This window comes from Apteryx rowi, unplaced genomic scaffold, assembly GCF_003343035.1.
Source record: "Apteryx rowi isolate R43461 unplaced genomic scaffold, aptRow1 scaffold_564, whole genome shotgun sequence".
Classification (NCBI taxonomy): Eukaryota; Metazoa; Chordata; class Aves; order Apterygiformes; family Apterygidae; genus Apteryx; species Apteryx rowi.
Window position 1 is genome coordinate 255447 of NW_020450832.1, and position 24260 is coordinate 279706.

General features: G+C 44.8%; 1 protein-coding gene across 4 annotated transcripts in view; it reads right to left on the minus strand.

The window, feature by feature from the left end:
* Window positions 1-24260, minus strand: part of RPTOR (regulatory associated protein of MTOR complex 1) — a 172722-nt gene that overhangs the window by 48124 nt on the left and 100338 nt on the right. For all 4 annotated transcript variants that reach the window (XM_026081982.1, XM_026081981.1, XM_026081979.1 and 1 more), the window contains exons 11-20: window positions 23612-23713; window positions 19670-19753; window positions 18010-18120; window positions 12451-12525; window positions 11555-11620; window positions 10720-10911; window positions 9316-9456; window positions 5762-5879; window positions 4156-4296; window positions 3545-3703 (exon numbers count right to left, since the gene is read on the minus strand). In XM_026081982.1, coding sequence (XP_025937767.1) covers window positions 3545-3703; window positions 4156-4296; window positions 5762-5879; window positions 9316-9456; window positions 10720-10911; window positions 11555-11620; window positions 12451-12525; window positions 18010-18120; window positions 19670-19753; window positions 23612-23713 — 1189 coding nt within the window. The remainder of the gene's footprint in view (window positions 1-3544; window positions 3704-4155; window positions 4297-5761; window positions 5880-9315; window positions 9457-10719; window positions 10912-11554; window positions 11621-12450; window positions 12526-18009; window positions 18121-19669; window positions 19754-23611; window positions 23714-24260) is intronic.

Genomic DNA, 24260 nt, shown 5'->3' on the forward strand with positions numbered 1-24260 from the left:
CAGCCGGTGCTGGCCCTGCTGCGGCCCCGCTCTCTCAGGGATGCGGCGATGCTGGGGGTCCCCGAGCTGCCTCGCCGGCCCAGGCCATGTCTCTCACGCTCGCCACGGAGGTGCGAAGGAGGCCAGGGCAGAGCGTAGGGCGTCGGGAACCTCCTCTCCCGAAAGGAGCGGGCACAAAGCCACGGCGCTGCCCTGCTCCCGGGTGCCACGCTCGCGGGCACCTGACACCACCACACCAAGCGCTTTCCGGCTTGCTTAACCACGCAGCATTGCCCCCGGCCACGGCATTAGGCTCCCCCAGCCTCCTTCCACAATGGGGTAAACGGGACGGACCGGATGGGAAACCTCTGCAGCAGGCCCCCACCTCGGCAAAGCATCTGGATACCTCCATCGTGCTACCATGTAAGTTACTACYTGTAAATATCGCTAATTGACCAGTTACTCATCATTATGACTTTACATGTAAATATATTGTCTGATGATAAAGGAGGAGGCTCCACCTGTCCCCACTCTCGCTTTCTTCGTTCCTGCGGCTCGCTGTCCTTGTCCGTCTCTTGCCTCCCTCTGACTGCAGTAACCTTYCGCTGTAAATGGTACTTCAAAATAGCTCCCCAGAACCAATCCTGTGACGGGGCAAAGGATTTTCAGCCCCCAGCCTCTCCTGCTGGAAAAGAGAATTGGTCTCCAGTGTTTCACTGCTCCAGGTTTCTTTTTTCCCCTCCTATGTTCATTCCTTAATTTAATCTTTCCAGCCTCTCTGTAGGACAAGGACTTTAATCATGCAGTTTGGGTATGAATAATCAGTCTCAAGGTATGCACCCCCCCATCTTAATTCCTTCCCTTTTCCTATCTTAAAACAAAACAAAATTAAAAAAAAACACTTGGAACACTAAGATTAATGACTAGTAGTATGGAAAAAGAACACAGGCTTATCCTTCCATCCAAACTGATGTCTTTGTTGACTAACCAAGACTGCCTGCTGCCAGCTTGGAAATACACAGGCCAGAAATAAATCTCCTTTCTGGTAGCTCAGGACTGTCCGACCGAGGAGCAGTCTGCCGGAAAACAGCACACCTAGACTACACGTTGCATTCTGGGGGGTATCACATGAGGGCATTTTGCCTTTAGTTAGCTAGGAAGCTCTTGGTAAAAACGGGGTAAGAGGGAGTGGAAAGACTTTCTTCAAGCTTGTGAAAGGGACTGTATCCCACGATGACCCAAGGTCAGAAAGTGGATGAACTGACCCAGAACACTCCCTCTAGCACAACGCTCCCAAAATTGCAAGTGGGAAGGAAAGCTCTGAATATCAGTGAAACAACTTAGGGAATGCAGAGGGGAACACAGCATTAAACCGTGGTTGACAATTTCTACTTTTATTATTACAGACTAGATTTTGCTTTGCTTTGATTCTGTCCGTGTACTCAAAGCATCCCTCTTACTGCTTTCTCTGCCTCAAGTATTTGTCATGGCCATCACTGCAGAGCCAAGTCGCTATTACCTTTTTAAGAAGACAGAGAATAGAGCAAAATGTTTCTTCCATCAAGACAAGTCTACCACCCAGATAGACTCCTCTCTGAGCTACACCCACTCTCCCTACCAGTATTTTATTGCAGACTAAAACTTTAAGAAAAGCCTTCACCTGAAAGGAAGAGGGCACTTTGGAAGCCTGCAGGCTCAGCTGCAGCTGGCTCCTGCACACACAAAACCCACATTACAGGGTTAACACAAGCCCAGGCATCTGCACAGCAACCACTGAGCTACGAAAGGGTGGCTGGAGCTGGTGGGATTTTGCAAACTCTTTCCTTTGGGACCAGACGAGAGCAGGTTGGAAGACTGTGATTCTTCAGCAGAAATGAAAAAAGCCTGGCTTTAAGCAGGCAAATGCTGAAGGTAATGGGATTCTGTGYGAGTTATGAATTTTAAACACTTCTATAAGCTCTGTCGTTTCCAGCTGGATATGAGTTCTTCCAATTGAATAGGAATGAGGGAGGCTTTGGAGAACTGCTCTTTTTGTTTTCCTAAGTTCCTGTCACTCATCTCTAGCTGATCTCTAGACTTTTTCAACTGTGCTGTAAAGCTCTTGTGAGACATACACAAACCATCAAGCACATATCATCTTGCACCAGTGTAAGTGAGAAAAACTCAAGTTCCAGGTTAAGACAGGGAGAGAAATTTCCAAACATTCCTGTCATGCTTTAGAAAATCCAACTTCATTATCTACCATCAAAAACAAATGATTTGATCAAGTTTCTAATGGCTGCTTGATTTTAAACTACCACAGGGGCTTTGGCCTTAGTAAATAGTCAATAATGATACCAGCTGCATCTTTTTTGGTAGTACAATCCCAGAACCTTTCGACTYAGTAGTGTAATGTATAAAGTTTTCACTGATTTTTGAAGGCTAGAAAATTATGGGCACATTTACCAATTACAAAGAAAATACACAGGCTCCCCCCTGCACATTTCTCTGGTGCATGCTTCCTCCTCTGCTCCACAGGGTATGAGACCATTCCAGAAACTCGGTCCTGCATGCTGTCTCCGCTATCATCTCAAAATGGATTTGGACTGTTTGAAAAACTATAGCTAGTTTAAAGCAATGCTGTTGTGGCAGCCAGACATGTCTAGCAAAGTTATTGCAGAAATAACTGAGTTGAACTAGTTCCATGTAAAAATTCCAGCTTTGTTCTATAAAAGAAACAGAAATCATCCATTACATGCAAATCAGCCATGCACTGCATAAATGCAACTCAAATTTCCTTTCCTCTGTGCTATAGCACTTCACTCTGCAGCGTTCTGTGCATTAACCAGAGYCAGACACCAGAATAGGAAAGGACTTGAGTGGCATTAAAAAACTCAGTTGATGTTACTGATGTTACAAGTTATCCAGGAGGAAATAATGGGGAGGGGATTGGAAGTAGCAGGATCGGCCATGGAATGTTTTGCACAAAAGCAGATATCTGTGAAATACCCAGTCTGTTTGCACTTAAGATACAGTCTGGGATTTCTTCTTTTATAAGTCTCATTTTAACAATTCACACATAGACCTGAACAGGAAATTAGTTAGATAAGGCTCCCTTGCATGAGTATCCCAGTGAGATGGCTGTGCTGTATAGAAATACAGCCTACATGAAAAACCACCAGGGGAAGCAGTTAGTGCCAGGGAGCCCARCTGTTCTGTCCATGGGAGATGGAGCCCTTGTTTGCTTCTCTAGCCAATGAAGTTGCAGTGGATGTAAAATTCCTGTATGCACATTTCTGTGCTCAAATTTCTAATAGGACTGCGGTCTGTCATAGCAAAGCATATGGCTGAAGCCCAGCAGCTCTCTCATTTCCAGTCCCTCCACCAAAGAGGCTTGAAAATTAAATTTCCCACTCTCCTTCCTGCATATAGTCTACACAGACACAAGAGTTGCATTTCTACTATTATAAGAACTCTTGCTGGAGTAAGATCTAGCAGGAGCTAAAATCAGTGCTTTCCAGAAAAGCTAGTGCAAGCATGTGAAGAAAGGAGACACTAAAGCAAGGGTAAGAGAACCTTTACTCACCTATCAGGGAATTCAGAGAAGAGTAAGAGCTGACTCGTCTCATCTTGTCGATAGTCTCAAACGACAGGATATACTCTTCGTTCTCAGGGCTGCCCAAGGTGCTGCTGGCGCTGCTGCTGGTGCTGAGATTCCCAGGAGAAAATGCAACAGAACTTCCAGCTGCCAAAAGAAAAGGCGGCAGGTGCTGAAACAAGATCTGCTGAGAGAACAATTTTTACCCAAACATAACGGCACTTTTAAAAATCCTACAACACCCAGTGAAGGTATAGACAAATCCACAACATTCCCTTTAAAACACCAAGTGTTTAAATACAGAGTAAGTGTCAAAGCATCAACAATGATTCAGAAAGTTAAAAATCTATGCAAGTCAGCAAGTGGAAGGTGCCTTGTTTGGTCCCCAAACATTCAGAAAATCAATACTAATGACCAGAAAATTGAAACTAGTTAGGATGGGGCTTCTCACATAACTCCGTGGAGCTGGCAGCTGGATAATCTGGGGCAAATTGTTAGTTTCAATCTTGTTGTTTTGCAGGTGGTATTTCCTAGCTTGCAAGAGAGGGAAAAAAAGAAGTGGTAAAGAAAAATGAAAGAATTTTGAAGTCTAATCTTACATTCTTCATTCAGGCTGAGGTTCTGCAAGGATTTGTTCAGGTTCCTAGCTGTGGTAACTGCTCGGATATTCCCGTAAGAGCTGACAGAGCGCAGCCTTGGTGTACATGGACCATCTCGCACTGGTGTCAAACTCCCGCCCTCTGTAGATAGAAAATTTAGCAATTATAGATGTAACCAAAGGGAAACAGCCAACAGGCTATCATCACAGCAAATATAATGAAAATATTACCAATATGAACAGAATTCAGTCATTGCCTGTTATCCTAAAACAGAATGAGGAATAACGAAGGATCCTCTCTGCACATAATCAGCAAGGACTAGACTTCCTTACTGTTTAGGATGTGATTTTTTTACCTCCAAAGAAACCAGAAGAGCCAAGCCTTGCCAGTGTCTGCAGACTACCAAGAGAGACAGGATGACTTGTTCTTTCCAGGTTGGTGCTGGGCCACTGCCCAGATATTGTGCTAGGACACACTGCTACAGCAGATGCCTTTTAGTAGATGGCATTTAAGCGCAGGGTTCTGTCTGCTTCTGCTCATTAAAAATCTGCTAATTTTTTCATTATAAGGAATTATTAAAATCCTTGCTTCCTGGTCAAATTTCAGGCTTGGTTCTAAGTCATATTTTACTCACGACCTGGATACCTATAATCTCATCCAGACAACCTATTCTTCATTTTCATTCCTGAATGCGCACACAGTATCATGGCTGCAGAACAGCTATTTCGTTCCACTGCAGAGGTGGCTGCATTATGGTGGTGGGAGCAGTGCTTCCAGTGCATCCTATTTATAAATTACTTCGGGATTCTTTTGAATAATGAAAAGCACTATATAAACTGCAAGTAATGAGCATTTTCTGCAGCAAAAAAGACAAATGCGGGGAAGCTTATTTTCTAATATGATTCATTTATTCAGACAATGATGGGATTAAATTGCTTATTGCAGAGATAATAAATGCTCTTGCCTCCAAGATTCTGTTGCAAAAGTCCCATTATCCTTGATGATTTCCAATGTGCTTAGTGTCTAAAGAGAATGTGAGGTTAACAACAAATTCCCCATATAAAGCAACACACACAACAAATGGATGGGAACACAGGCACAAAGCATAAGGTTCTTCACCATTTCTTGTCTGGTGCTTTACAGTAGCAAAGGGTATGGYTGATTTATTGTCCTATGGTAAGGCTTACTGGCCTCATTAGGTCAGCATACTACTGAAGTTTCAGATGTTAAAGATGCTGATGTTGATGAAGTTACAGAAAAAAAATACAGTCTGGGAAGCCTGTGTACCTTACTACCTCAACAAGTATACTTTAATCTAGATCTGAAGGGAATCCCTTCTGAGCTTGGCAGGGTGTTCAGTCTCTACAACTGGCTGGTGAGCTATATCTGTCTTTTAGAGTGAGACTCATCTCAGGACGCGTTTTTCCAGCGAAATACATTATAGTGCTAAATAGACGTTATAGCTATGCACCATTTCACTAAACTTTGTAGCAATGACAAATCACTACCAGGAAAAACTTCATTGTTTTGGGCAAACTCCTTCACTAAAGTTCTCAAGGACTATCAGGCTGCAAGTTTCCTGCCCACAAGAACACAGAACACATACCTGTGGCAGCTGGAGAAGGGAGAGGGTAATTCTTCTCTTCTTCCATGAACTGCAAGGCAACGGTGCAGAAGTTGCTCTCATACTGAACCACTAGATGACTTAAAGCCACCACCAGCTCCTACAGAAAGGGCAGAAGAAACAGGTATTTCATTGTTATATAGGTCAGAAATAACTAACCCGGGGAAAGGAGTTGTTATATAGGTCAGAAACAGCTAACCAAAGGGAAAGACAGGGAACAATATAGTCTATATTGATGATACTGTTGGATGGCTATCCAGAAGAATAAAAAAAAAAGCAGGAATGATCAATAGCAATAGGCAAATTCTTTCACGAGCAGCTTTGGCTGCCTGCAGATCAGCTTTACATGTCCCCACATCCTCTTCCACCACAATAACGGTCTCGTTGCCCTTCATTCCTTAGATCCCCCTAGTACATACACACATGGCAATCCTAGTGCCTCCCCTCAGCTCTCAGCTAGAAAACAGCACCAGGCGCTGTGGTGGGATCGGCGCTGGGCACGTGCCGCCTGCCCGGCTCCACGCACATGTTCACCAGATATTCAGCAGGCCAAGCAGAACAGAAAACCGCAGCCTTTTCCTAGSAGGGAAACTAATTCAGGTCTCTCTCCTGTCCTCTCTCATTTCATATCTTTGACACCTGAAATCCCTCTGATAAACTTATCTGCCAAGAAGTGCCTGCCTGACAAGGGATTTACCATTCAAAACGAAACACTGCAGTATATGGACCCCTGCATACATATACACGGGAAACCGCTTAAACGGGGTGACTCCAACTTGCTCATTTCTCATTTGAGATAAATTCTACAGCAACTGTCCCGTTTGGCAGAAAACATTGCATGGGATAGGATGAAACATGCTCTTACTTGAAAGGGTTGGGGGGGGGTAAAAACTTCTAGTTGGATGCTTTCTATTAGAGGCAAGAAGGATTACTTTGTTCCTCTGTATTTCAAAGATTCTCTTTATAGCTGAATGGCTCATTTTTTATGATGATTACTATCATAGAAATTCATATAAATAACACTGAAAGACAGAGAGGTGATATCACATATCTATCCATCCAAAAGAACATGCTGTTACAGCAAAGTCCACATTAAATAAATGGAGCTGAATAGTGTATTATGTTAAGTTTAAAATTATATGAGGCTAATAGGCCCCAAATAATTTAAATTTAAAAATGCAGGGTTTTTTTTTTTAGTCTGTGCCCCTAACTCTGTAATACCTCCTCCTCTAGCATCAAAGACCTCTGAGGAGAAAATTCAGATCTTCTCAGTGAGGTCAAATGTCAACACGACTGATGGTATTTACTTATCCCAGGAGACTTTTCACCATAAAGCAGCTCAGGAAAGGAGGCACGGGATCATGAGATCTTTTCTTGGCACATATCTAAAATCAGGGACGGGGAGGCCCAGGGGCGTGTGTCAGCGCTCAGGCTGCTCTTGAGAAAGCAGTGGCCAGGCTGAACACCGGGGCACGTCTCCACCACACACATGGGTTCACRGGGAAAAACGGCTCCTCTGCAGCTCTGCTCTCCTACATGCATTCTCCTTAAAGCAGTGGAAAGACAAAATCCCCTCTTGACCCACCAAAAAACACCAGATAAACCAATGCCAAAGAACACCAGAATTTAGCAGGTTACCTCTGAGTTAACACCACCAGGAATAGCCTTCTCCTTTCGCGAGGATCTTTCTATTTTTTTTAAAAATAAGGGAGACTCAAGTCTCTGTGAAACCAACCCCTTGACAAAATTAATACCCAGCTGTCACCAAGTGGGGATGAGGGCACTTTTTATAGTTGGCCTGGAGAAGTATTGATTTTCCTCTCGCTTAACCGGGATGATCTGCAGAAAGCCAAAGCACTCAGCTTCAAAATTAATTCTCCACAACAAAAGTCTTCCTCCTGAACAGGCTCCCACCACTCTCCGATTCTGCCGGATACTGTCCAACAGATGCAGAACGTACTGAGCGGGAGACGGGTGCGCAGCTGGGGGCTGAAGGGCGCAGGATCTGACCGGGGCTCTGGGGACRCGGCTCAGCGATGCCACGATGAAGCCCGGTGTTCGCCTCCGGAGCCGGGCAGCACGGCCAGCCTCCTCCCGACCTGCCCGGCAGCAGCTAACGAGAACGACGCTGCAGGCCCGTACCGGATCGCCAGGCAGGTCGTCCCGAGCGTTGCAGCTTAGGGGCCTTGAATCACCCGGCGGGGGGTGAGGGCGTAGAGGGGTAGAGGTGGTGAAACGTGGACCCTCGGCCAGGTCTCATTTGCAAGGCGCTTGGAAAGAGCAAACAGGACAGCTGGGGAGCTGGTTTTGGTTGCTGTTCTCTGTTCAATGGGCTAAATCTCCCAAAGAGATATTCATGCATCTCAAAGAGCATATAGCCCGACACGCAAGTCTCTCTTCAAATAAACTGAAGTTTAATACACTGGAACAAGGCAACAAAAATTAATCCTCGTGATGCTGGTGTCAGGCTACTGATGTTCTTGTTAGGTAAACGCAACAGTTAGGACACCTAAGTGTCCATCAAGAAGGTCAGGAATTATTTAATGTACTGTTGTTGTATAATGGAGCATCAGAATTTGCAAACTTCCTGAATCTGCAGAAGTACCATTGAATCAATCTGCTATTCTTCCTTGCTGTTTCTAAAAGCAACAAGATCTTTTAGTGAGTGGAGCTCTCCTGTCCTCTCAACAGCGCTCTTACTCCCACTCCTCTTCTTCCCCTAGAACTGCCACATATTCCATGTTTCCAGTAACAGATAAATATTTCATTTAAACCCTGAGGTCCTGTAATGTAAATTTTGCAATCAAAACAGTAACAAATGTCCCAGCTTTAGCAGGACAGAAAGTAATTCTTGTTTCAAGATGACAAATTCAGCTGAAATTCTCAGCATTTTGGGTACCTGATAAAGACTTCAGTCTAACCTCTCTCTGTCCTTATTCTCATTATGGCATTGTCTTTAAATTCAAAAAGCAGGATATAAAAACGCCCACAAAAAAAAAAAGATATTGTTACTCCTACTTCAAACATTTGCTTAATAGAATACACGAGCTAAATCAAAGGTCCACCATTAAATAGCAGAAACATTTTGATCTGAACGACAATCTTGCAACATCGGGTCATGATGACACCATATGCTTTACATATGATGTATTTATTCCTGTCAGTGGACTCCTTATATTGCACAGTAAATGAAATGGCATAATGCGTGCATTGAAAAAGGGCAAGTGGATAAAACAATATCCCAGAAAGCTACTGCATTCACTCATTTGGAGTATGCAACATAATGCCAGTGCTGAGCAGATTYGCTACAGCCACAGCAGTAGCTTCATGCTGCTGTTCTCGCTGGGGTGTTCCGGCTCGTGTGCTGCTTCTCAGCCGCAACTGAAGTTACAAGCCTCCAAGAGACAGATAACACATACTTCCAAATGAGTCAAATTCATTGAAAATCTATTAAGTAATGTGCACTCTGATTAGGAACAGGGCAGAGGCCACCAGCATTAGTCTCCCAGACTTCCATGCAACCATGCTTTTTGTACCTTTCTAACCATAGGGCTCCCATCATTGATGAGCTGGGCCAGCATCATAGCTACGTTGTGATCAATGGTGGTGGAGTGATCGGTCCGCTCAGCTGAGTTGCCCACGAATGTTCCCAGTGCAAAGACTGCAGCGCAGCGAACCTGGGAGAGACAAACATTCGTCAGTGTTTTCCTTTCGGTTCGAGCTTGGAACTTCCCAGTGGGATTTCTTATCCCCACGAATGGGATCTCTGGAAACTTGGGCTGCATCAGGTAAATAGCGGGGACTAAATGGAAGCCCACAGAGAGCAAGAACAAAACCAGATTCAGCAGAGCACTGAGTTTTAAGTATTAATGGGTACACAAATGTATTTACTTTCCCAGAACATTCGGTGACCTTCCCATGGGTGATTTTTCCGGTTGGCACTGCCTAGAATAATAATTAGCAGAAATAAGGTACACAGGCAGTTACTGTTGAGATGCATTTCTCTTTTATTAAAGAGCACTAAACTACAGTCCTCAGATAAGGGCAGAGGAYTGGGCAGGGGTGGGGGAAGGAGGAAAGCCGGCAGCTCAGATCAGGGTAGCTTTTGCCACATCACACCAAGAGCACAGGGATCAGATGGCTCGGTGATCCTGCAGCTTGCCTTGGCAGGGACTGAAAATGGTGGGGATGCAGTGTCACCAGCGACAGAGCAGAAAGGACCCTCCTGGCTTTTCAAACAAGGGTGTCGATGGGCCATAAGGAGAGTCAGCCTGACCCTTGCACAAGTACTCTTTATACCATGGGGAAAAAAATGGGCAACAGAAAGGAGGTAGAAGATACCAGGACAGAAAGATTAAATCATTGTAAAAGAGAATAATAATGATCTCTAATCACTGCAAGTTGGCAATGGCATTTATTTCCAAGCTTACTTCTCCCAAATGCGATATAATTTCACTAGAGTCTGACAGGGTCTGTCAATCACAGTCCTGCTCTGCAGAAGAATCTCTTCTCTTGTAGTTTGTCACACAGGTGAAACACATTCAATTAAAGATGTATTTTCACACATACCAGAAGGAGAATAGTTTTCATACTCAGACAAAAAGGTTGGAAGATTTTCTGAAATATACAGTGAGTTGTGGGAGCACATTTTAAAAAAGCTTCTAATGCAGTCATAACCAGAAAACAGGGTGTTTCCTAACTCCTGCTTCCAGGACACCAAGTCATCTGGGCAGTAGAAATTTCCCCCTGTGTTTCTTTGGTTATTTCTCGCACAGGGCTATATGACTTGCATTATCTTGAAGAAAGAGTGATAAGATCCTTTTGAACCAGGTATATAATCATAAAGATTTTGAAAGCCATGCTTTTAAAAGTCCTTCTGTAGCCCTCTTTGACAATTGTGACAATTCAGCTGACATTTATTTAAAAATTTGGATTTTTACCTCTGGGATTGGATCAGAGAGGAGACTGTAGAGCTTTTCGTGGGCACTGTCTCTCACACCACACCACCTGGCTGAGTCAAAGTTCTGCCAAATACGTCCTAAACAAATGGCCACCCATTGACGCAGAAGAGGATGCGGATCATTTAACTGCTCCAGGCAGATAGCGATCAGGTTTCCTTGAAGGCAGGCTTCCTAAAACACAATTCAGTGCAATTTATAATTTATTTTGGACGACAGCTTCCCACTTCATCAAAAAAAATTTTTTTTGAAATAGACAGGAAATCGAGAGAAAATAATTACTCTGTGGTTATGTAGTTATTTTGTTGCAAAATACCATTTGAAAGCAGCATGAACTATATACTGTTATAGCTAGTCAAACAGTTCAGCATTAGAAATGCTTTCTGTAGTGCATAAAGCCTGTTTTTTCCTCACTGGAAAAATTCCTTGCACCTGGCAGAGCCCCAAGGTTTATGGCTCATTCTGTTTGCCTGGCTACCCTTGCCCAAACCTTTATCACAGCCATCAAGCTCCCACTTGACAAGAACTAGGCGCTATTTCTTTAATAGCATGTCAGAGTACTGCCTGAAGGGGTAGTTGATGAGTGACGCGTGTCTCTAGCCTCCACTTCCAGGTGCCAAGTACACGATGTGTTTGTCACACCTCCTGGTCAACCGCTTTTTTCAATCCCCAAAGAAATAACATAAAGCAATCTTCCCGTTTCAGTTTTCCAGTGCAGGGTTGTGCTTTAATGCAAGCCAGGCACACTCAAAGCAAAGGCACAGGGCAGAGAAGGGCTGGGAGAGAGACTGACAGGAAAAAAGATGTTGGGACTCACCTGTCCTGTGTTGTAGTTGTTAACGATTACAGCCAGAATAAAAGCAGTCATTGTCCTGTGTTCAGCCTTAAAACAATATACAACCACTTGTTATCTTGCAAACAGGTCAGAGAACAACTATATTCCAAGCTTTCTGAAATAAGAGATCATTCTGAACACAGTTTGCATCATATTAAAAGAACAAGAAAGGGAAAAGAAAGAATTTTCTCATCACCCAATCCCATCACTAATTACAACTCTGAGACACCTTATAAGCTTCTATCATCAGGCTGCCAATACGATCCTCTCCTGTTTCACTACTCCAGCTTGTTTTAAAATATTTTTTTTTCTTTATTGAGCATGTTAAAATAAAAACTTCTCTTTTAAGAATTTTCAGCTGAAGAGCATGAATGAAAATCATTTAGTATTTCACCTTTCTCATTTAAGTTCAGGATTTCTGAAGCATTTCTGCAGAAAACCCTCTACCCATTTGAATGTATGGTTTGGGAAAACTGTGGACATTCCTCATTGAAGGAAATTGGGAAAAAAAMCCCAGACCTCAGTATATTGTTCTGGATGAAGAATACAAATATCTATTTCAGGAAATATAAAAAAAATTCTGCAGARGGAATTACAAAAGTTGCAATGAAATTTGACCACCTCTGCATCCGTTCATCAGGGCAGCTCCCAGCCCTCGTCTTCAGCACTGCTGGCTTGGCCGTCCCCATCAAGGAACCGGCATTTTAACCTCCCTCATCACCCACTTCCCAGCGACTCTCTTCGGGAGAGAGTGGGGCTTAGTGGGTCCCGGTGGGAGGCAGCCCTACACTATCACCAACTGCATCAGAACAGCAACATATAAGTCAAAACAAACTAAGCAAATGTTAAGGGTCTGAAAAAAGATGACATGTCCTTACTGGCATATAAGGGTCTGCCAAAACAGAAAGGAAATACTTGTGACCGTTGTCCTTCACAAGGTCAGCTTGGCATGACTGAAAAACGAGACAGAGACAAGGAAAAAAACAATGAGTACAATAAACTAAATATATTTTTTTCTCCGAAGATGTATGAATATTTCATGTCTTAATCATTTTTCTCAAACCCAGTTTTCATTTGAAAAGCAAAAGGAAGAGCAAACCCTCTCTCAGGGCTGCAACCAAACAGCCCCTTTTAAGAAAGGGTGATAGAGTGGTATTTAAAAGCAAGGAATCATCCTTGAACCGGAGAGAATGAGTAATTGAAAATATGCCCTACATTTCCTAGAAGAAGAGTTAAATTCGTGATCTCTCTGTCTCATATTAAACCTTCGCCAGTATTTGAGAGCCAAGGGGAAAAACAAGGAGGAATTGGATTAATCAGATTTTTGACATTTAACAAAATAAGAATTCTACAAGATTACATTCTATAAAACCCTCTAGTTTAATTCTCCAGCTGATTCCCATTCCAAGCCAAGGCAGTTAGCTCACCACAGAYCAAATTTCCTGATAATTGCTGCTCACCTTCTAGTTGTAAAGTTAAATCTATGTAACTAGCRTAAAGTCCTGGTCGAATTCATAAGGTTCCCCGGCAGGGAGCAAACGCCCTGACCTTTTCTTTCAAAGACCATTACCGTTGCRTGCCAGCTACCAAGACTCAAGAAAGCAGCGTGTGCACATGCTCAAACCCGCCRCATCGGAGCATCCCTGGCGGCCAAGCACAAGGCACACGGATGTCGCACACRTTCTCAGGGTCCCTCTTCCCCCAAACTGCCCACCTGGACTTAACCACAGGACAGAAGAGCTCGGGAACGTCTTGGTGAGTCTGGCACGTGACCCACCTCATCTGACCATCACCACCTGCTTGCCAATGATCACGGGAGGCTCGCTGCGATCGTATAGACAGTCTCTCTGGCTCTATATTACTGCAGCTAATTTTCCAGTTCAGTCCATCAGCCAGGAACTGAGAATAAGAGTCTAAATGAATGTTAAGGCACCATCTTTCACAAACAGGACAAACCTTGGAGACTGCAGTGCTCAATAAACCTGGCATGTGTTTCTGTTGCAATGACCCACATCTCTGAGYGATTATCAGTAAATCTGTAGGGGGATGGGGGAAACAGGGAATTATTCATTCTTTATATTCTATCTGATCCCTGGCTGAGCTTGGACTATATTTGACAAGATGATTTCAACCCATCTACACAAGTGAGACTAATCACTGCATTATTTAGTTAAGTGATAATATGTATTAAAGTGGTACAACAGTACCACGTAGTAACATGATCTTCTACTACACACAAACAGAAATTGCGGCGCAACTCCACTGTGAGGAACGCAGGTTTTCTGGAGGAGTATTAGCAGTGAGGCACGTGGCCTGGATTCGGCGGCTCGTAACGTACGCCAAGAACTTCCTCCTGCAGCTTTTTTTGCTAACGTACCAACTCAGGCTTCAGGTGTGACATATTAGGGTCAAATCAAGAGAATACATACTCTAAAGTGAAAATTTAAGAGAGGAAAACTGCCTTGGCATTCAATTTCCCTCCCGACTGGGGTTCTGTTGTATGCTTCATGTCAGAGACAGCATCATGCATTTTTTATCAGGCAGGGAAGGCGAAGGAGGGTACCGATTGCTGAAAGGAGAGGGAATGGCAAGACAGAGATGCAAGAGTACTTTTTATTGTTGAAGGGAGTAAAGATACTGCTTTTGGCAGACCAAAGAGCAGAGGGAACAAATYGATGCCAGGCTGCAGCTACAAGAGGCTTTCCTGACTTTTGTGTAATGCTGCACAAAAACTAGGTTTCCTTTTTTTTTTTTTTTTCAGCTTGAACACTTTCTATTCCTTAGGAATTAAAAACAAAAAAGACAAAAAAGCCCCCCAAAATCCCCCAAAATTCTTCAACTGTAATGTAGGGAAACAGATGCCAACCATGAGAAGAATGCCCAGCCTTACACTACTTTTCCTTGTGCTGCCACTATTAACCAATTGCCTGAGGCTATATGGAGGAAAACAACTTTTATAAAGCCAAAACAGCTGTAAAAACACACTTGCTCATACCTTCACTACTTAGATCCTGTGAACATTACGGAAAAAGCCAGCAACTCTTCTCCTTCAAGGAATAAGCAGCTATACTTGTGAATAACAACACAATCTGGCAAACACAAGCTGCAGGGAAGGCTGGAAGTTCAGAACGTGAGTAAAATATAAAGCTCCCGATGCCGGGGAGGGACCAGGGCCCGGCTCTGCCCTCGCTCCGCAGCTGGCTCCGAGAACGCTCCCGGGCTCCCGGCACGGAGCCGCGGGGCCCAGCGCGGGCGCTCGGTGCCACCGACCGCAGGGGCCAAGGAAGCACCGCTGCCTGGGGCCCTTCAGCGAGCGAGCCTTAGGGACTGCCTGCCTTGCGTGTTTGTGTTAAGCACAAGCAGCGAACCGGTAGCCACAATCCTGCTAACAAGGGATGCATCYGGCAAGTGAAAATACCATCTACATCGCTGCATCCACGCGTGGCGGCACACGACACCAGTTCTGCACCTGCGGGTACCTTCCGGAGACCTACAGCAGGCAACCTGGAACCAGCACCCGCTACGCGGCTCCAGACGGGCTAGAAATYCTCCGGCAGAGTTCAGGTAGGGATGACGGAAGCCCTGAATGAATGCTCTAGTGAAAAACCGTCTGATTATAAAGGGAATTAAAGCAGACTAATCCAGATATTCCAGTGCTTATTACAGATATCCAAACCTCATACACGGACCATCCTGTCTGAGACACCGGGCTTCTGTAACACGGCTAGTTTATGCTGTAATTTTTCCGACAATATACAGTCCTTAGGGACGCCCCGCTTTCCGAGGGCATCCCCGAAGGGACGCACGACACGGCATCGCGGCCGCAGGGCACGTTGCCCTCCCGTTCCTCCCTGCCTTCTCCGTTCCCAGCACCTCCTCCGCYGCCCTGCTAAAGAGGCGCGAGCCGGGGCAGAAACGGGGCTCAGCAGCACACGCCGAAGTGTCTCGCATACCCGTCCCGGTCACGTCCGAGTGCAAAGAGGAAGGAGCCATTAGCTGAACTCCAGGCCTAGCGACAGCGCTCTCACCCGGTGCAGATCCTGAAACCGCACAAAACACCCACACGGGCACAGCCAACGAAGGTGGCGGCGCTGTCTGATTGCTGTAAGGAGGAAGGTTATCTGGGAGATAACGAACACGCGCTCTCTCGCATGCCAGGGCAACGGCTTCTGCCCGGGTGACCGACGTTGTGCATGCAGTCAGATGTGGGTGCAGAGCGGGACGAGGGGCGCAGAGTGGGGCGAGGGGCGCAGCCGGCCCACCCTCGCGCTCCCACCTGCGCGCACGCCTGTGCGCTACCGACTCCGCAGGGATTCACTGCAGCCTCGCAGTCAATTACTGCATCCATCTTTCGGTCAGGACGATGAAAACYGACATCTCCTGACTGCTTTCCTCACGCTGGCGGAGCGCGGGGCAGAGCCCCGTCGCCGTCGCTCCCTTCGGCATTCTCCCGGGAAGGTTGCCTGCGGGAAAGCCCGGCTGCCACGCCGGGCAGGGCGCTCTCCAGGGCGGCTGCACCACGGGATCAGCTGCAAAACCGGACAACTCTGACCCTGACTCTCATTCTGGAAACACAGAGGCTTGGGAAAAGGGAGCAGACTGTGCAAGGGTAGGGAGCTGGGCATTTACACAACACGCACACTAACGCACAGTTTTTTGCAACTGAATTTCTTTCGGACACATATGGGCAAACCTTAGGTCAGCAGGGGACGGGAAGGATCAATCATTTCTGATTGATCTTGAGCATATAGCAAAGTATTCTTTTAGCTTCAGATATTACAACACATTTGCATCCTTTACTGCGCTGCCTTTCCCCCTCCCTCAGTGCCTTTCATTCCTCTTTCCCGCTGCAGTCGGCCCTCCTTTCGTACACCAATGCAGTTGTTGAGCTAGTGAAATGATACAACTGAAAAAATGCAAATACAAAGTTTTAGAGGTTTTGTTTAAAGTGCAACCCACCAAATAAGTGGGGGCAATAAAATATAGCACAGGAGCAATGCTGATGGTGGCAGGAGAGGATAAGGGGGACAGGAGCGCTCTCAGACTGGCTTTGCCACCAGAGAAAGTGAACGATGGCATGACACTCTACATAAATTATATATGAGTCTGCTCTGTAATGTACCTGGGGCTGAAGTGTCAGCCATGGAAGGGCATGCATCAAAATAAGCTTTTCAAAAGTAGCTTTAAGATGAATAGTTTTCATTTTCTTTGCTCTCCAAAAGCCTCTTTGGATGTTAATGAAAATATATTTATAAAACTAAACATGACAATGCTAGATCATCAGCGAGGGAAAATGCCAACAAATCCTACATTCTCCATACTAAAATGGAAGAGAAATAACAAAAATAAAACCAAAAGTAGGCAAGATCCAACTTCTACAAGCAGTTCAGATGATTTTATATCACCTCATAATTGTGCCTGCAATTAACTGTTTGTACCACTCCTAATAATTTTATATTGCTCAACTAATTGCACCTACAAACCACGGAGTCATATGTATGAATGCACAAGTTTATGTAGGACTACTTACCTTGCCCTGCTTAATTACTTATTTAACACACACATGAACTAGAGCTCTGGTTAAGGCCATCTTTAAAAATCAGGGCTCAGTTTTTAAACCTTGTCCTGAAAGGTGCCAGAATATTGTAGAGAAGACCAGAATCAGGGACCTGTGATGGGAATAACCTGTCTTCTGTGGGTGGTAAATAATTCTATGCCCACCATGTTCAATACATCAAAGCATGCAGATAATATCACACTAGACTTGCAGTTTGACTCAAGTTAAGCTCCCTAAAATTAGTTTTGCTTTATTTCTAGWAAGACTTGGGGAGACTTGGAGACTGTTTTGACAATTGACAGGTATGGTCCTGAACAAATCAGGTTTGCTACCAAGGTAAACTGAACAAACTGTGTGTGTGTGCGCATGTGCTTGCAAGGGTTTATGTGGCAGAGTACATGAGCGCATTTTTAGCCCATTCAGCAAGCAAAGCAATATTGCTGCCAATAAAGATGTTATCAGTGTGATCTAATGGCTGTTATCTACAGCATCTACACCCTAAAACCAGAGTAGGAACCAGGACCTGGAACATGTTGCAGTGACATCCAGCATTAATGCAGAACAGAGCAAAGATGCTTTCAGCCCATGCAGGCAGAACTGCCCTGATGACCTCTGCTTGCTGACAAACCCTCCTATGAAGAGGGGGGTAGCCAAACTATCCAGCTTGGCAGGCCTTTAACGGGCATTTCACATTCACAAAACTTAAGAAGTTAGCTTACGTACAAGTGGAATGAAGTAATTAGACCAGTACACTGGTCTTCAGATAACAGACATCTTTAAGTACCTCAACATAAATTCTAAAGCAACTGAATAAGGAAAATGGGAAAATAAGGGATGTTGCTGAAAACCAAAAAAAGCAGTGAAGTTCAGAAATACTCACACTGTCCACTGCGAGAATTTTGGCCCAGATGAATACAAGAAGTGGTCTCAGTTCACGAGCTGAACTTTGAAGTAGCTTCAGTACATATGGGAAAATGCCAACAGACAGGGCCTGGGGAGCCAGAAAGAACAGTAAATCATCATAAACTTCCCAGCTTTACTGCAGAAGCAGCACTACAGAGGGGCAGAATTGCACATTTTACAAAGATGCAGTGTATTTAATGACACAGATGAAAAATCTTATAAGAAACAATTTCATACATTTCTAGTAAAGAGGGGATCCCTCTATACTTGTCTATTGCTCATTTTAATCTTGGATGTCACCAGATATTTCCAGACTCATTTCGTCCACTGAGACCCAGAGTTAATCTAGCTCTAGCTTTTACTCATTACAGCCTGTGCTATTTTATGCTTCACGATACGCCGCTCTCCTCAGATGGGGCCATTTGCTCCCACAAGCAAACATACTGCAAAAGCTCAATAATTAGAGTCTTCCCACTGGAAATTAAATAGGTCTCTCCCTTTACACCGACATTTTACCGAATCTTTTGCATGGTAACAGACGATGCTCTTTGGAAAACATGCAGCTTGCCAAACCTTTGAGAACCCCACCATGACTGCAGATAACCTTCGCAAAGCGCAATGCGAAGGAAGCGGGTGAAGAGGGAATCTGCTGCTAGCGCTGGGCCACACGAGCTGCGTGGTGGCACTGAGCGCCCGCAGTCCTCGAGATGCTCGACCCCTGGTGTGCTACAGACCTCGTGAGCTGTCAAAACGGGCGCTGCAGCGGAGCACCACACAGCGCCAAGGGCAGTCTGGCTTGTAATGCGCGTAACRGCCAGAGCAAAGGTGGCCACTGTGGCTGACCCGCAGCTACCGCTTGATCCTCACAGAAGTTTATCATCCAGAGGCCTTAAAATCACCTTTGAAGGCATACTTGCCTCCTACCACTGAGGGCCAGGCTTTCTGTGATAGGCCTCCAGATGGCACAGAAGAGGATCTTGTCTGAGATGAAGATGGGAGGTAAAGAAAACCACTAAAAAGTCCCATCATAGAGCTATTCCACTAATAGCTGGTGGTTCGTCTTCATCACTGTTACCAACAAATAGCTCCATTTACACGAGTGTTTCAAACTGCTTGCCCGTCTGATTCGTATTTATTATCCACAGTGCTGGCCACTTTCCCAAATGCACAAGGCAGCTGCCTCCCCTCGGAAGAGCTCACACAACCCAGAGACCAAACACATAAAGGACGAGCAGAAAACGATGCAGCCAGCCAGCTTTGAGAGCAGGGGATGATAAACACAAGCTCTTTTTCTATGTTGAGTTTTATTCTATATGACAAACCTTCTTAGTCATCCCAAACATTTCCCCCATTTCATTTCTTCCAATATTTTAAACTAAACTATTCCAAAGGAAATCCTCTTCATAGCAATGCATGTGAACAGCTATTTGCCCTTTGTGATTAATACAAACCACTTTTCTTTTAGGGATACTCGCTCCATTGCACATGCCTGAAGAACAAATAAAGCACTGCTTTAAACAAAACATTGCTCAAACTTGTAGAATATCTTCCACATCTTTCTTTCATAAAGCATCATTTGTATTTATCACCTGTACTGAGAGAAGACTTTTACAAGACAACATGCAATATCCACACACCAAGCTAACTGCCCAGGGACCCAGGTCCAAAAATCTTCCCAGCAAATCGAGAGCTCGGAGCCGATGTACTTGGCTCAGCAGCACCTGCAGAGGAAAGAGACAACAATTATTACTAGAAAGAACAAAAATCCTTGTGACTGCAGAGCAAATGTAAGAGGCACTCAGGATCCTCACGTAACTCTAAGCAAACTGATGATTTGAACCACTGAATAAGCTGAAAGACAAGAACTCTGGCTGAAAACTTTCACCATGCTGAGCAGTGTCACCATTGGGTTCCTGTCCCCTCCCGATAATGCTCTCCTTCATAAAGTTTCTGCAGACACATGCAAATGTTTTCCTAGAAACGGAGTTGTCTTCAATCTCCAAGTCACCCCTCCATCCGCTCTCTCTGTTCGCATTTCTCTCAGACCTGGTGGCTCTTATCCAGCAAAGCTCTGCTAGATGAAAGTGGCCACTATGGATTTCAAATACTCTCTTCTTCCCACCTTTCTTCCCTCAATAAAGTAGGAACAGGATGGTATCTACAGGAAGGATTCAAAGTTGAGCAAACGGCCCAGCCTCCCGTTATCTAAAAAGGCCCAGAAGCAGAAAAAGAGGCTTTGCTTTCCTTGGCAAATGGATATAAGAGACTTAAGAGGGAAGCAAAAGGTCACATTAGTCTTTAATAAAAATCTCATTAAAATGGAGTCTAATGATGATAATGAGGTTGTAGTTTACCGGCTTATACCTACCCTGGTGTGAAATATTAACAGACAGACTTTCAGTTCTTAATCTCCTTAACAGATGTTTGGAATGCAACGTGTAATCCTCTGTTTAAATTGAGTAACATCCCTCAGCACGGATCATGAAAGAGACTCATTGATTTAGCTCCCCGATTCCATCCCCTTCTCAGTGTTTTTCCGCATTGCATATTCAAATTAAATTATTTTTCAGGTTTAATATTGAAGAATAACTAATATTATTTGGCTCATGTCTCATACCATAGACCGCTGACACTAGATACTAAATTTGTGCAGAGAAAGTCCATCAGGAAAAGATTGTCACGTGGGAGGGTGTATTAGCTACTCTAATTGTTTCACCTCTGAATAACTGAGCTCAGATCCCAGTACAGGTCATAAGAGAAAGGATTTTGGTCATCATGCCCTAGTTGGCACCAGCCTATTCCATAACGTACTACAGAACTTGGCACGATTAACAATCTGCTCTAAAGATGCCTAGCGTAGGAATAACAGGGGCAGCTGTTTGAGATTAAAGCAGTAATAGAAACCAGGGCATGGTGGAAGCTGGGGCAGGGCTGAAATAACAGAAAGGAACTTTTAGGTGTAAGGGGCTTAGGCAGCCATGGGAGGCATGCAGGTTTGACAACACTGTTGTTATCTGAGCCTCAGAAAAACCAAGTATGTCCACAAACTGTCAAAGCTGGGGGAAAAAACAGATGTAATTGAAAAGGATTTCCAACTGAGGTTGCAAAAACACATCTCAACACTGATGGCATCCCACAAGAACCTTCAAGCAAATCAAATTGTGTCTTATTTTAAAAGATCCATTTCATTATTTTCAAAAATAAAAAAGCCAATGCTCACTCTCTCAGGTTTTTATGTTCATGCTTCCCGGACTGATTTGCACAATAACCTGAAGCCATAACTGACACAACTCTGGAGACTTGTATGAGGATCTGGGGAATCTATGTGCCATTATGAACTCTGGCTGAAATTAGGAAATTGCTGCATTGTGGAATGCCACTATGTGCACTCAGCACTGTGTCACATTCTTCCCCAAACAGAAACAATTTTCCATCATTACTGCTAAGCAGAAGATGGGGAAGCAATTAAACTTCGGGGCATAGGAGGGCAGTTTCCTCTGAATCCACTCTGATGTTAACATCTTCTCTTTTCTCTATTTTTAGACCACTCAGACTAGACAGTCACTACACCCTTTACTCTCACTGACCAGGCATGGTCTTACGAGTCTTATCTTTCCACTTCTGCAGTAACCCACCAACAAGCACTATACGTGCAACACTTTTTCTGTACCCCTACCAAGCCCTTCCTTTCTTTATATCACCACAGGTACAGGATTTAGAGGCTTGAACTGCAAATCAGTGAAAATTTTGGAGGGGTCAGGGAGCTAAAAAAAAAAAAAAAAAAGCAGCCCCTACATGTATGCCCAGAAACACAGCTATCGCTCCGAGCTAAAAGCAAGCCGCTTTCAAAGCTGGAGCAATCAGAAGCAAAATGGATCTAAAAAGCTATTCCAGTCCATGCATGCAAGTTAAGAGAGTGGCCAGGACACAGGAGGATAATTTAGGAAGAGCAGCCCACGCTTTAGCAGGAATTTCCTAACTAGTGCAGGATAGAAGAAGGGTAGCACAGCAGCAGTCTCTCCGTGCCTTTCCGTGGAGTAAGCGCTAGCCTTGTCTATACGTGTCGGAGATCACACAGCGGGAGGCCCCTCCGCAAGGACCTGGCCCCGGCTCCTCAGGCGTGTTCAGGCTGGGCGGGTGCTGACTCCTCTCTTTGGCGAGCTCCCTGCTCCCTGCACCGGGAAACCACCTTGTGCGACCTGCTCCTCGGCACAGCGAGGGTTTGAAACGGAAGGCAACCTTCTGAAGCCAATAAAAGGCCATTTCCAAAAGGACTGTCTCCCCGGCCATGACAAATCCAGGCTCCACCTGGCTGGCACCACGTCCCTGGCACTCAAAGGCAACTCCTTCCCTCTCCTGCTCAGTCGCTCTCTGGTAGGTATCTCAGACCTGTTTACATATTACTGTCCAAGCAGTCTTACTCCACCATACAACTACATAAGCTTTAATTATACGAATAATTACATTGTCCTAGCTCATTCCTGCTGCAGGGAGGAAAGCAGATTCCTTTGTCAGGTGAACTCTCAATTCCACAGCAAGGTTAGCTCCTGCAGAGCCTCGGGGCCAACAAATTCACCGTAAAGCAGCAAAGTTGGTGCCAGAGAAGCTGCCTGCCTTCTCCCATCGCAGTGAAGGAGATAAACTGTACATCTGTTTATCCAGCTGATCTCTCGACTTGAGAGGCTCAGGGAAATTAAGGTTTGTTCTTACAAAGATTGATGGTGCTGTCAGTCATGAAACAAGTTGGTAGCTAACAGCGAGAAGGTGAGTCCTCGCACATTATGGGAAAGAAATCAGATACCCTTGCATAAGTGACTGGAACCCTGGAAGCAGGAAGGTTTTATATTTTGCTGAGAGAGAAGAGACCGGAGTTGTCCTGACAAGGGTTTACAGTTCTGTCAGTACAAACATCCAGGGAGGAGAGGGTGACAGCAGATGAACGACTGTCACACATGCCTTCCATGAAATACAGCTTGGGATGAGATGTTGTTTCTCCTAGATTCACTTCTCCGCCTTCCTACATATGAACTTAGTCTAGTCTGAGCAGAAGCCTACCAGCACTCTATATTTCTTCCAGCCAGACACGGTCTTCTGAGCCTTGTTTCTCTGCTCCTGCAGCAAAATCTCAGCACTGCATTAAAGGGAATACTTCCAAGCTGCACCCAAACTATTACACTGAAGTAATGCCTACTTCCTGCAAACAGAGAGGAGATAAAGCCTCTGCCTGACAAAACTGTCGTATAAGAAGATATATTATAGAAGAAAATAACAAAGATGAACTATTTTGTGAAAAAAAGTCTTGCTGCTTCAGAGCAAAATAGGAGGCAGTACAGGCGGACACTGTCGAAGTCGTGAGCGGACTATAGTAGGAAGTTTTGCTTAACATATAGAGCGAAGGTCTGGGGGGAGAAAAGCACCACACCTCCCTCTGCCCAGGTCTAGCCAGCACACCGTCAGCTCTAATCCACCCTGAAGGAGCGCACATCGTTTCTGCACCCAGACGCCATCGGGTTGACAGYGCAGCACTCGGCAGGCTGGGAGAGACCCGTGCACAAGCCCCCGCCGCCGCGGCCGCTCACCTGCAGGACGATGGGCAGCTGCTCCGGGGGGTTGCGGTTCTCCACCCCCATGGTCAGCCACACCTGGAAGGCCGTCAGCTGCTCCGCGAAGAACGGGCTGTGCTGCTCAAACGAGAATACGGAGGCAAGGTTTGTTTAAAACCAAGTGAAGCAACTAGCTTTGGTATCTACAGACCAGCACAGTGTATTGCTTCCAAAAAATATTCCTTTTAATTGACACACATGGCTTATTCTTCTTAAAAAATATATATATATATAYACACACACACACATATATATATTTATAAACCAAGCCATGTGTATCAATTAAATATATATATAAAAATATAAAATACATATGTACACACACATTTCCCAAAGACTGATCAGATGCAATTCCCTTTAAATATGCTGGCATTCTCTAATGTAAGTGTTTGATAAAAGAAGAAGGAAAGAATAGAGCAATAGGAAAAGCTATTGCATAAGATCCCAGGGAATTTTGGCTAATATTTTCCACATAAGGAGGAGCAGATAGAGCAAAGGCTGATTTATCTGCTCTGCAGAGTTGGTTTCACTCCTGTAACACACRGTGCTACCTTTGCCCAGTCCACAGCGAAAATAATCCAACAAAAACGAAAAATGTTTACAGCTGTGTCTCAGTCTTCCTTGG